The 11,660-nt window shown below is 60.1% G+C and overlaps 5 protein-coding genes across 5 annotated transcripts; 3 read left to right on the plus strand and 2 right to left on the minus strand.

The window, feature by feature from the left end:
* Positions 1 to 189: 189 nt before the first annotated feature.
* Positions 190 to 441, plus strand: GGTG_12798 (hypothetical protein; the record flags this gene model as incomplete). The annotated part of the gene is made up of 2 exons (XM_009230699.1): positions 190 to 348; positions 436 to 441. The coding sequence occupies 2 exons, from the start codon at positions 190 to 192 to the stop codon at positions 439 to 441; spliced, it is 165 nt and encodes a 54-aa protein (XP_009228963.1).
* Positions 442 to 1,076: 635 nt separating this feature from the next.
* Positions 1,077 to 2,551, plus strand: GGTG_12799 (hypothetical protein; the record flags this gene model as incomplete). The annotated part of the gene is made up of 6 exons (XM_009230700.1): positions 1,077 to 1,423; positions 1,493 to 1,589; positions 1,661 to 1,863; positions 1,963 to 2,092; positions 2,171 to 2,444; positions 2,505 to 2,551. 6 exons carry the CDS (start codon positions 1,077 to 1,079, stop codon positions 2,549 to 2,551), a joined length of 1,098 nt encoding a protein of 365 aa, XP_009228964.1.
* Positions 2,552 to 2,802: 251 nt separating this feature from the next.
* GGTG_12800 (hypothetical protein) lies at positions 2,803 to 3,661 on the minus strand (the record flags this gene model as incomplete). Its single annotated transcript, XM_009230701.1, has 2 exons — positions 2,803 to 3,305; positions 3,607 to 3,661. 2 exons carry the CDS (start codon positions 3,659 to 3,661, stop codon positions 2,803 to 2,805), a joined length of 558 nt encoding a protein of 185 aa, XP_009228965.1.
* Positions 3,662 to 3,947: 286 nt separating this feature from the next.
* On the minus strand, positions 3,948 to 7,746 carry GGTG_12801 (hypothetical protein; the record flags this gene model as incomplete). Its single annotated transcript, XM_009230702.1, has 2 exons — positions 3,948 to 5,815; positions 5,877 to 7,746. 2 exons carry the CDS (start codon positions 7,744 to 7,746, stop codon positions 3,948 to 3,950), a joined length of 3,738 nt encoding a protein of 1,245 aa, XP_009228966.1.
* Positions 7,747 to 9,914: 2,168 nt separating this feature from the next.
* Positions 9,915 to 10,798, plus strand: GGTG_12802 (hypothetical protein; the record flags this gene model as incomplete). Its single annotated transcript, XM_009230703.1, has 3 exons — positions 9,915 to 9,989; positions 10,133 to 10,540; positions 10,654 to 10,798. 2 exons carry the CDS (start codon positions 9,915 to 9,917, stop codon positions 10,238 to 10,240), a joined length of 183 nt encoding a protein of 60 aa, XP_009228967.1. The 3' UTR covers positions 10,241 to 10,540; positions 10,654 to 10,798.
* Positions 10,799 to 11,660: the final 862 nt, after the last annotated feature.

Genomic DNA, 11,660 nt, shown 5'->3' on the forward strand with positions numbered 1-11,660 from the left:
CTCGCATTTGGGTCCTGCGACGCAAATAGCAGACCCTCCCTACCCCCTGGGACGAGTCAACCCCCCGGGAGGTGTTACGGATGGCATTCCTTCCATGCCCACCCGGGCTTCTTTTGCCTCTCTTTTTTTGCACGCCCTTGTCGAACCGCGCGCGTCGGCACGCCCGATCGTCCCCACGGGTTCCCTGGAATGGCCTACCCGCCGCGACGGGCGAACGTCTCCAATTCTGCTGGCCACACAGGTCGTGTGCGGGTCCGGTCCCTCGGGTCGACATCCTCCCTGATGCGGGTTCAGGCTGGGGAGAGGGGGGTCGGATGGGAATCGACGGGGGCAGGTGGCTACGGGCAGGTAGGTAGGGCTGGGATATTTGTCGGGATCATAGACCCGATTCCTTGATGTCCCAAGGGGGAACAGACGGGCCGTTGATGTACACAGTACTAAAGATGCCACCCTCCATCCTGGTCTAGATGTGCGAAAGCAGGGCGATGGCTCTGCTATGCCGTGCATGCTCATCATCGGGCCGATCCTGGACTGGGCGGGCATCCAAGCCCGGATGGGCGTGTGTCGGGCTTGTAGCTGGATAGTCGGGCAGATAGGTATATGTAAAGTTCTTGGTAGCAGGGTAGGCATCTACAGACATGTGCTTCAATATACGATATCCAATGTCTTGTCGAGTTGACGTAGCACTGGCTGGTGATGAGAGGGGAGGTTAATATAGAGCAAGTCGTGGGATTGATAGCTGTAGTCATGTGTGATTGGACGGCGGATACATGGCGATATTGCCGCCAACTTTGCCGGCATCGCCATGGAACCGGCAATTCTAACCGTAATATAGGCGACGCCGTCATTGGGAGGCGTGGCGTGGCAGATTCTGCCGGTCTCTGGGAGACGTACTAATAGAGCGGGCAGGCCGGCGGCGGCGCGGGACTTGTCTGCTGGAGAGAGGTGGTCATCCGTGGGCTCTGGTTTGTTTTCGATATTTGGTCACCATTTCGAAAGCTTTATACTAGTGTCTCTTTTCTCGGGAGTCCATCTGCTCTCAATCACGGTAACCATCCAGCCCATCAACCACCGCCATGGTCCGTACCGTCCTCGCCGCGGCCATGGCCGGGCTCGCGCAGGCGGTGCCGCAGTTCACAGGCGGGCCCTACACGGGCATGACGATGCTGCGGTTCGGCTGCACCAACGTCGTCGTCGACCGGCTCGACCCGCTCGTCAACCCGGGCGTGCGCGGGTCCCCGCACCTGCACCAGATCGTGGGCGGCGACGGCTTCAACACCACCATGACCACGGGCGACGTGTCGACGACCGCGCAGTGCACCACCTGCGTCTTCAGCGAGGACCTGTCAAACTACTGGACTGCCAACTTGTACTTCAAGGCGCGGAACGGCACCTATAAGCGGGTGCCGCAGGGTGGACATGCGTGGGTTTCTCTGTCGTTCTGCTCCTTGCTTGCCTGCTGGCTGACGTTTTGTCTCTCACCCTGATTTAGCTTCCAGTTCAACGATAGGTTCAGCACGCAGACCCAGGGCGGTATCCTCGTGTACTACGCGGCCGACCAGCCCGGCAAGATCACCGCCTTCAAGCCTGTACGTTCCAGTTTTTCCCCCTCCCCGACTCTGATTCTAGAGGATGCGCAGCAGTGCTAACAGCAAACCAGGGCTTCCGCATGCTCGTCGGCGACCCGAACGAGCGGTCGAGGCGCGGGACCAGCATGAAGCGCCAGAACTGCTACCGCTGCTACACCGGGCCCAACTTTGGCGGCGACACGGGCGCGCCGTGCATGGACGACCGCGTCGACACCGAGACGCTGCCGAACAAGGTCTGCCCGGGGGGCATTCGTACAAACATTCTGTTCCCAACGTTAGTAGTCCCTTGCTTGCTACTTAAGCTTTTTTTTTGTTCAGCCCTTTGGGCCTCACCTGATCTCTCTCGCTAACGTGATCTGGTCTTCTTCTTTAGCTGTTGGGACGGCAAGAACCTCGACAGCCCGAACCACAAGGACCACGTCGCCTACCCCGTGACGGGGCCGGCCAACTTCCTGGCGCGCAACGGTGCCTGTCCGGCGTCGCACCCGGTGCGCATCCCGCAGGTCAGTGACGCCAGCCCCCCCTCCCCCTGAATATTTTAGTCCGCTATAGACTAAACTAAACACGGCCCGCGAGCACAGCTCATGTACGAGGTGGTCTGGGACACGACCAAGTTCAACGACCGCTCGCTGTGGCCCGCCGACGGCTCGCAGCCCTTTGTGCTCAGCATGGGCGACCCGACGGGCCTGGGCCAGCACGGCGACTACGTCTTTGGCTGGCAGGACGACTCGCTGCAAAAGGCCATGGACCGGTCCGGCTGCTTCGGCGCCGAGTGCGGCTCCCTCAAGACCCAGGCCATCGACCGCGCCCGTGGCTGCACCGTGCCGCGCCGCGTGCACGAGGACATTGATAGCTGTGAGTGTGCGCTGTGTTTTGCGGATAAGTGTCCAAGTCGCTGATGCTGATTCTTGCTAGGGCTCACTGAGCTTCCCGGATCTACCGAGTGGAGCAGAAAGGCGTAGGTTGGGGGATCCGTACCTCTGCCATCCCTGCTGTCATGACAGGGTTGTGAGAGAGCAAATTTCAGATTGCCAGGCATGGGAGCTGTTGGATACTGTTGGGCGGTGCATGCACCTGTTTGAGTGCGCGGGACAGGCCTTTGGCCATCTGGATCGTGTATATCTACCAATTTTCTCGCTTCCTTTGCAGGATCCATGCCATTATTGTTAATCCCATTCGGGTATATCGTTGCATACACGGTAGCACCTCCCCCTCATGGGACCCTCGTTCGCAGCTGCACGCCGTGCCACTCCTTCATCAGGTCCGCCAGCACGGCGTTGACCATGCGCTGCTGCTTGAGCATGCCGTGGCCGCGGAAGCTCTCGGAGCTGATCTCGATGCCGTACATGGACCCGCACCCGCCCGAGATGTCCTGCACCGCCAGCTCCGCCGGCGCGAACTCGGCCACCAGCCGGTCCCAGATGACCGTCTCGGCCTCGTTGAGGTAGTCTGGCTTGGCGGGCGCCGCCGGGGACGACGCGCCGTCTGTTGTTGGGGCCGGAGAGGAGGGGGAGGATGAGGACGAGGACGAGGACGAGGAGTGGGCGGCTCTTGCGGCGGCGAATTGGGCGTTGCGTAGGCGTGCGGGTCTTGTCCGTGGCGCTCGGGTGGGCGCGCGCGCCGGGTTGGTATTGTCTGCTGCGGCTTGGGAGAAGGGCCGGTGGAGGAGGGCGGCGGGGGCTGGACACGCGCGGCAGGCCGGGATGGCGGCCGAGGCTGGCCGGGCGCTTAACCTGAGGAGCATTAGCGGCGGTATCGGGCTGTCGACGAGCTGGGAGGTGGGTGTGTCGCGGGGAGGCAACGCGATGCGCTTTGCGGGGAAAGTTGACGGGATCGATGGGCGTCGGCAAAGCTGTTTGCAGGGGTGGCGTTGGGGCTTGAGAATTATGACATGTGGGCGCCGCGAGGTGGGTCCCAGGAATTGAGCTCCTGTGTGTGGCTGTGGCTCACGTCAACTGCCGTTGCCAAGCGGCTGCGACTGCGGGATTAGCTTCAATCATGTCGGCAAGAAAAATACCAACAAAAGCAGTTTGCCTGTCTTCTTTCAGATCCAGTACCCCCTGCGTGGCCATTTTCAAATACAACTCGGGCAGCGACGCATAATCGACTCTGATGGCTCACTCATCGCGCAATTTACGCGCATTTCACGCTGTTCATTCGAGACTGCCTATCAACGACTGTCGTTGAGGGCACAAGCTCTTTAAACCTGCCAATACCAGCAATGCTCCCCTAGTCTGTTCCCTACGCTCTACTCCCTTATCCCGCCAAAGTGAATCCCTTCCGTTAGGGTGGAACTGGAAAGATGGAAACTTTTAAGAAATATAAGACCAGCACCAGGAATACGAATACCAGCCACAACTACTGGGGGTACAAGTTCATATTGTCCACCGTACTTATGCTGCTGACGTCGTCGTCAACGAAGCCCTCGTCGGATCTGCTCGCTCGCTTTTTCAGCGAATCCCAACGCCCCACCAGCGACGACGACAGGCGCGCCGAGTCGTGCTGCAGCGGCTGCAGGGCCGGCTGCGGCTGTGGCACCGCCGGCTGGGCCTCTGTCGAGACGGAAAAGCTCGACGCCTTCGAGACCTTGCGGAGCCGTCGCTCCTCGGCGTCCATGGCACGCACGACGGCCGAGCCGCCAGGGAGCCGCACGTCCTCGGCGCCCAGCGTCTCGGCGATGTCGAGCAGCAGCACGTCCATGGGGCACAGGTAGGCGACGCGCTTCTTGTCGCTCCACGCGAGCACGTGCCCGCACAGGCGGCCGTGCTCGCGCTCGACGATCCAGGCGCCGCTGTCGCCGGGCACGCCGAGCGGCAGCGGAGGCCTGTCTTGCCGCTGCCGCTGCTGCTGCTGCTGCTGCTGCTGCTTGAGCTGCTGCAGCGAGGGCGTGCCGGCGACCTGGTACGAGTGGCTCGGTGTCTGACGCCCGTAGATCTTGATCGAGACGAGGGCCGGCAGCACGCGACCGCTCTGCAGGCCGCTGGTGCGCGCCATGCACTGCACCTCGAGGCCTGGCAGCGCCGACGCGGGGGCGACCGTGATGGGCTGCAGGTCGCCAGTGGCGGCAGCCGGCGCCTCGCCGTCGTCGGGGCTGAGGCGTGGTATCAGGTTCCTGCTCGGAATCCGGTTCCTGCGGCCCTCTTCGTCAAACTCGATCAGGGCCCAGTCGATCTCGTGGACCAAGCCGTTGTCGTCGGTGCGGCGCCGAATGCCGCTCGACGCGTGCACCTCGCCGATGGCATGGCTGGCCAGGTGCTCATCGTCGGCGGTGTCGGGGTCCGGGAAGAAGCCGTCCTTGACGTCGTCGAGCGCAGGCTGCGTGACGACGTAGCCATCTCCGCACCCGACCTCAACGCCTGGTATATCGCCAGGCTCGCTGGGCGTGTCATCATCGTCATCTTCGTCTTCGTTGTTGTTCTCGTCGTCGTCTTCGCTGGTAAAGGCCGAGTCGGAGTAGGCGTCGGACTCGCTGTCAGAGAACTCGCATGCGTAGTCGGACTCGTTGCCGCTGCTGCTGCTGTAGCCGGTTGACTGCTCGGCCTGTAGGTCGGCGTACCACTGCGACAGCGACGCATTTAAATCCATCATCTCCTGGGCCGTGGCGCTGCTGCGTAGTATCTTCTGTATCTGCTTTTCCGTCGCCGTGTTCTCGTCCACCCCGCCATCGGGGTCGTCAAGCATGTGATGCACTGTCATGCCGTATGGCTTGTCGTCCACCAGGACTACTCCACCGAAGCTGACTGGCGGCAGGTGCCGGTCGCCAATCCACGCCCCGATGCTCGCCCCGTTTCCCGGCTGCTCCTGGAAGTCGCCGTTGGCCGGCTCCAGCGAGCCTCCATGGTGATGCTCCTTTGCACCGGCCACCGCCGCCGTCTTGCGCGAGCGCAAGACTTGCCCCCTGCAGACCTTGAGGGCAAAGCCGGTAGGGTCGTCGAAAAGGGTTCCCAGCTGCTTTTTGAGGATGCTGCGCACCTTTGAGACTGAAGTGCAGACCACCAGGACCGTGGGCTTTGTCTCGCGCGCCGATGCGCCGATGGATTCGAGCGAGATCTCGACCGACTCGGGGTGCTTGCGGTTGAAGTGGCGGAGCGCCTGGTTGACCTGCGGCATGATGTGCTTGTTCCACCGCTCCACCGCGTCGGCCGGCAGGGGGACGTGCGGGTACAGTCGAGACTTTGCTGCCGACTTCCTGGCTTTCGCTTGTATCTCGCCGGGCAAGGGGAAAGCTAAAGGACACAGCACTCGTCAGAAGAGAGCAGAAGGGGTGGCAAAGGAGCCAGCACTTACTCTCGATGACGACGGGTGTGGTTTGGGTGAAGCCTGGCGGCGGCGGCCCTTGTCTTTCTGGGATGACCTGCAAGACCGGCGCCTTCGCCGACTTCGTAGACTCTTTGGACGAACCTCCCGCGAACTGCTGCGGAGGCACGGCGACCGGGGGCGGGCGCGGCTCTCCTAGGTCGTCGCTCAGGCGCTCCTCGAGCCCACTAACGCCGTCAAGGATGCAGCACGCCTCGAGATAGCGGCTAGCCTTGACCTGAACCCTCGACAGCAGCTGGTCGCCGCCGCTCTGGCCCGAGAGCTCCTTCTCGACGGCGGTCCAGCAGGCCTGGACGGCCTTCATGTAAAGGGTGCCGCAGCGGATGGCAAGCTGGTCGAGGAGGCCGACGGGTATTTCGGTCGAGCCGGCGTGCGGCACCAGGTTCTCGAGGTTCGTCCACAGGCCGATGGAGAGGAGGAGCATCGAGAGCGAGTATAAGTCAAAGACACGCGACTCGGCGCCGTCGCTCGCCTGGCCGGTCAGGCGGGGGTCGAGTGGGTGGCGGTACAGCGAGAAGCCCGCAGCCGGGGGTGCCGGGGCGGCGGCGGCGGCGGGGTCCTCGAACGGGGAGCCGGGGAAAAGGTCAAAGGACGACACGAGCGGACGTCGGATATCAACGTCGGCCGTGTTCATGGCCGGATCATTTCCGACGGCGTTACAAAAGGAGATGTTAGTGTCGATTAGGTTGCCGTGGGTAATGCCACGTGCGTGCATGTCAAAGACGGTGTTGGCCAGATTGGAGGCGAGACGGAACTTGGCCTCGAGCTTGGGCTCAAAGTCCGGGCGGCGCAGCAGTTCCGAGAGGGAACAGAGGCTGTATAGTGGGTTCTGGGTTAGGTTCTCAAACGAGACGGGGTTGAAGGTGGGCGGGAACTGATAGACGAGGCCCAGACGCGAGTGCTCCATGTCCTCAAAGTAGGCCAGTAGGCGGGGTAGGCCGATCCAGGCGCCGGTCGAGCGTTGCGAGTCGGTCTGAAGGCCGGCCGAGAGCCGCTCGAAGCGGGTCATGGACGGCATGATGCCGGCGTCCGAGTATATGGGGTCGAAGTTGGCGTACTCGAGTAGTAGTGGGGCGTTGGGCTGGCGACCCTGGGCGGCCGAACCGGCCTGCGGAGCTGCCACGTCGGCGTAGGCCTGCTTGTTCATGAAGACGATATCTCGCGGGCGCTGCTCGCCCGACACGGCCTCCTCGGACATGGGCTCGGCCTGGATGGAGCGCAGGTTGGTCAGGGTCCTGGGGTCGATCTGGCGAGCCGTCTCAAGGCGTGAAGACTCGAAGGCGCGCATCTCGTCGGCGGCCCCGGCGGCCTTTTGCTGGTCGGCGCGCGAGCCCGGGCCGCTGGAGCGGGTACGCGAGAGATCGTAGAGTGTGTCGATAGAGGTGGTCAGGTCGCGCACCAGGTCCTCAAACCGGCCCTTATCCCATGGCACCATGGGCAGCTGCTTGCCCTGGGCGCTGGCGGAGCTGCCCTTCTCCTTGGACGAGTCGCGCTCGCCGATCAGGCGGCGTGAGCTCTGCCACAGCGGCTCGGCCTCGGCCAGGATGTCCTTGATGGTGGACATGATGCTGCCGACGACCTCGCTGAGTCCGGCCTTGGACAGGGAAGTGTCAATCAGGAGCTCGGCCGACTCCACGGCGGTGTTGTCGGACCATTCCAGCCCCCAGCTGACCAGGCGGTCCTTCTGGATGCGCAGCTTGCGGTGCAGCGCCCTGATGTCAGGGTCGTCGCCATTGTGGACGGGCTCCTTGAGGAAGTCGGACGATTTCTTAGTGTCGTTGTACAGCCTGCTCAGTCGCCGCTGGACCGGGGCCACGCTGGCCGGAAAGTAGCCCTCCATGGCGGGCGACTACGACGTTTGCTGGAACAAAGGGATGGCCATACACCAGGGACGTGGGGAGGGTGTGGGCGGGTTGGCGTGGCTTATAGAAGACGGCCGAAGGACAGCACTGAGCAGATATGGAGCCGCAACACGACCAGCGAAGCAGTCTGGCTGGAGTTAGTGGTAAGCAGCAGGCTTTGTTCTAGAAGGGAGGGTCGGCGATTGGCAGTGTCTTGGCAAGATCACGGCTTCCAGCGATGGGGGATGGCCTGGGATGGTGCAGAGGGTGCAGAGTGCAGCTGGTGGGTGGCTCTGGTGAGGGTGGAGTGGCGAGAGCCTCAGGAGTGCCGAAAGGGGAAGCTAATCGAGCAGAAGATGAGCAGTCAGACAGCCAGTCAAGGCCGTCCTTCTGCCCAATATCTTTGCAACAATCCTCCAAGGCAACAGACTGCAGTAGCACCAGACTCAGCAGCGCATCCTGGACACCATGCCGTGGCAAAGCCCCAGATCCGTCAAGCCAAATAACAAAAATGAGAAAAAGGGGGGGTCACGAGCGGCTAGGGCCTCGTGCTTGGCTTCCTATGAGCGAACGGGAAGGCGGCGGATTGGTGAGCTCCAATTCCCTGGTGCCTACATGTGGTGGTAGGCCCACGAAGGCGTGTGGGTGAGCAGCCAGCGCGTCTCAGAGCGAAGATCCAAAAGAGCAATCTCGCAATCTCGGGCGGGCGGTGCCGTCGAATGGCAAGCTTCCGAAATGCTGCTGCCTGATCTTGATGGACTCGCCAGGCGGGGCAGTCTGCAGGAAATGTTGATGCCTGCCCTCCATGCGCCATCCATGTCGTGCCACCACGGGCAGCGGGGCCTGTGGCGCTTTCATCACAAGCTGATTGGGCCCGCGCCCCGACACCCTTGGAAATACCGCGGCTACAGGCAAGACATCACATGACATGGCGCAAACAGCTTGCATCTCCAGCTCTTGATTGCGGATGCTGCTTGTTCAAGGAAGACCAAGCCAAGCAAAGCGTCTACCTCAGTTGCGGCTCGCTGAGCTCGCTGGGCTTGATGTTGCACTTGTATCGAGGTTGGCACGGACGCAAGGCCGCGGACCAGCGACGGCTGTGGAGAACACGGTAGGCTAACAGGGCTGGATTGGATACCTGGAGATATCTACACAGTATATTGTGTTTCAACCATGTAAATTAGCTGAACGGTGAGTGCCCGAGCGACTTGGCCCGTAGTCCGATCGTTTTCTAGGGCTGTTTCCACCTGGTGGTGGTGGCATGGATCTGATGGTATGGATCCAGTGCGGAACCATTGAACCGACGACGCATCAGGAACATAAACTCGTTTGTTCCATCCCTTCTCGACCTAAACCGTCAGGTAGCGAGCACTATCTACCTAACCGATTACTAATGCTTCGCTCTCGCGTGGTTGTATGCACTCACTTGGTCGACTCCGTCAGCATCTTCCAGATCCGGGAAACAGTAAAGAGCTGAGAGTCCGACCGCTCTGGGGCAGGTCGACATCCACTCTAGCCCTCCAACCATGGAGGAGGGATTTTACGAGCGGCTCCGTCCAACCTTGGCTCATCCCGCTGCCGCATTGGCCCCTCTTGATTCCTCGGCTTATTCCGTCGGGCAGCCTAATGATCAGGAGGATTCAATAGCTGGAACACCTCGGACTGTACCCATGTTGTGTTCGATATCCCTCCCCACCCGTGGGTGCGGCAGGCCACTCTCGAACGCTACCCCGTACCGAGACCGCCCCTGAACCTGGTCGGAGCCTCTAGCGCCCGACTGTAGACAGCCAGGGCCCCCACACTCGCCGCCAGAACCGGCGCTACTTCTGTTGTGCCGCACAAAAATACGATGCCACGACCCTGGGTCATTATCAGATCACGCTCGGGGGCGCGCGGAGCGTCAAAGCCGGAGTCTCTCACAGACCAAGATTCTGGGCCAAGCCGGCCAAGCTAGCTGGCGCCGCGGCATGCAGAGTAATATGATCGACAAGGTCTCAGAGCCAATCTGCCAAGTCATTTAAGCTGCTGCCTAGATTCCCGGATAGCCTTGTCCAGTACCACCCACCCTATCGGGCCCCGTGATAAGTACGACGCCCAGACCACCGAGGGGACGAGGGCTGGCTCGACCACACCCAGCGTACTAAGACAAGCCACCACCCTGATATGCATGGCGCAGGACTGCTGGCATTATGATGTGTTGGATGGCGACTATGCCGCCGTCGTCGTCGCAAATGTCGGAGTTGTGGGTCGAAAACCAATCCCCAACTGTCTGATCATGCGGGAGGCCAGCATCACCCCTAACAGCTGGCGATATGTTAGGATCGCTCTGGCCACCACCGAAATGACAAAGCGAAGGAGTGTTAGGGCTTTGCTGACCTGTAATAGATACCTAGCCGCGCTCGTGGCCCCTTTGCAATGATGGAAGCCGAGATCAGGTGTAGATTCAGCACACAAACGCCGACCAAAGGGAGGTTTGACCCCATTGCTGCCTAGTGTTTGAAGATTCTGACCTGCGTGGCGTGTTTTACACCGACTTTCAAGGGACTTTTGTCCATCCTGCTGTGCTTGGAAGGGGCAGCCCCGGACTTTGGTCTTGGCTTCGCCGAAGCTGCCCGAATAGTAGTTCCAATTTTAGCAGCGTTTGGTGCCAGTATTGAAATTTCTATGCAGGTTTCAGCTTGCTTGTGCGGCGGTGGCTTGGGCAGCAAGCCGGGGGTTCTTGAAATGACGAAGCACCATCGTTCAGATCCCGTCAAATACTCGCTCGGCATCGGCGAGGAATAAGACCTTGGTGTTGGTAATCCCTGGCCCCTAGGGGTGTACATGCTCCTTGGCGCAAGCTATGGCGAGGGATACATAAGGATGACCGTCGGGACGTGGCGCTTGATAGGCTGACAGTTCCCCAGTCTCCCACACAGAAACCAAATATGGTGTAAGCGAGGTGGCGGGGTGGGATATAGTCAGGCGTGTCATTCCGATCCTTCTCTGCACAGGTTTGAGGGTTTTTGATGCTTCGCCCCATGGGTTTTCGTCACTTTGCTTGATCTTGGGAAACGCATTATCGACACAAGGGTGAATGTATTGCGTTTGATAAATTTGGATCTTTAAACGCAACGTCCCCACGTGCTTCTCTGTACACATTCCTTATACTTGTATCAGCCATCGATCTGGGTGCCTAAAGCCATGAAGGAAACGGACATCATCGCCAGTGATTCTTGTTGATGGATAGACCAAGAATCTCGAATTTGTAGCAAATGGTCGCTGCCATGTGATGCACCTAGTAACGACAGGAGGATTTATTTCACCACTCAGACACACCCATTTAAAAATTATAATAAGGGGGTTTCATGCGTCCACCCACCCGACTGTTATCGAACAATAATCCAGGACCGTGGCAATCGGTTTACCCTGTAACTTTCATTGTCCTTTGCAACCACCCCGTTGTCTCCTATATTTCTCTCCAGTCCTTGAGGATAGGGAAGGTTTGGCCTTGCTGTGTACATGATAAGCATGCAAGGGAGGAATTCTACTTTAAAGTCGTGTACAGATTATAAGGGATAGCTGGGCATTGAAATGGCCGACGGTGTGGCTTGGTGTAAATGGATGCCGTCGCCGTCTGGGGAACAGGACCCACTTGTCCTTTCAAGAGAACGGCACCTGGTCGATACGGTTCCGTGTCTGACAGTCCTTACTGTTTAGATCTATAAAGTACAGGTTCGCAGACTTGGACAACGCAAACAGGCAGGCTCGCATCTCTCTGAATGGTGGAATCTTTTGTCCGAATGACATAGGCCGCGATTGGATAGAAACTGCTCACCGTTCAATGCCGCGCTTTTGCGGGGCTACTTCCAACAACCGACCCCATGCCAGCCTTGCCAGGCCGTGTGACAGGAAATAGGCTCGGGGATAAAAA

Source organism: Gaeumannomyces tritici (genome assembly GCF_000145635.1).
Source record: "Gaeumannomyces tritici R3-111a-1 unplaced genomic scaffold supercont2.9, whole genome shotgun sequence".
Lineage (NCBI taxonomy): Eukaryota > Fungi > Ascomycota > Sordariomycetes > Magnaporthales > Magnaporthaceae > Gaeumannomyces > Gaeumannomyces tritici.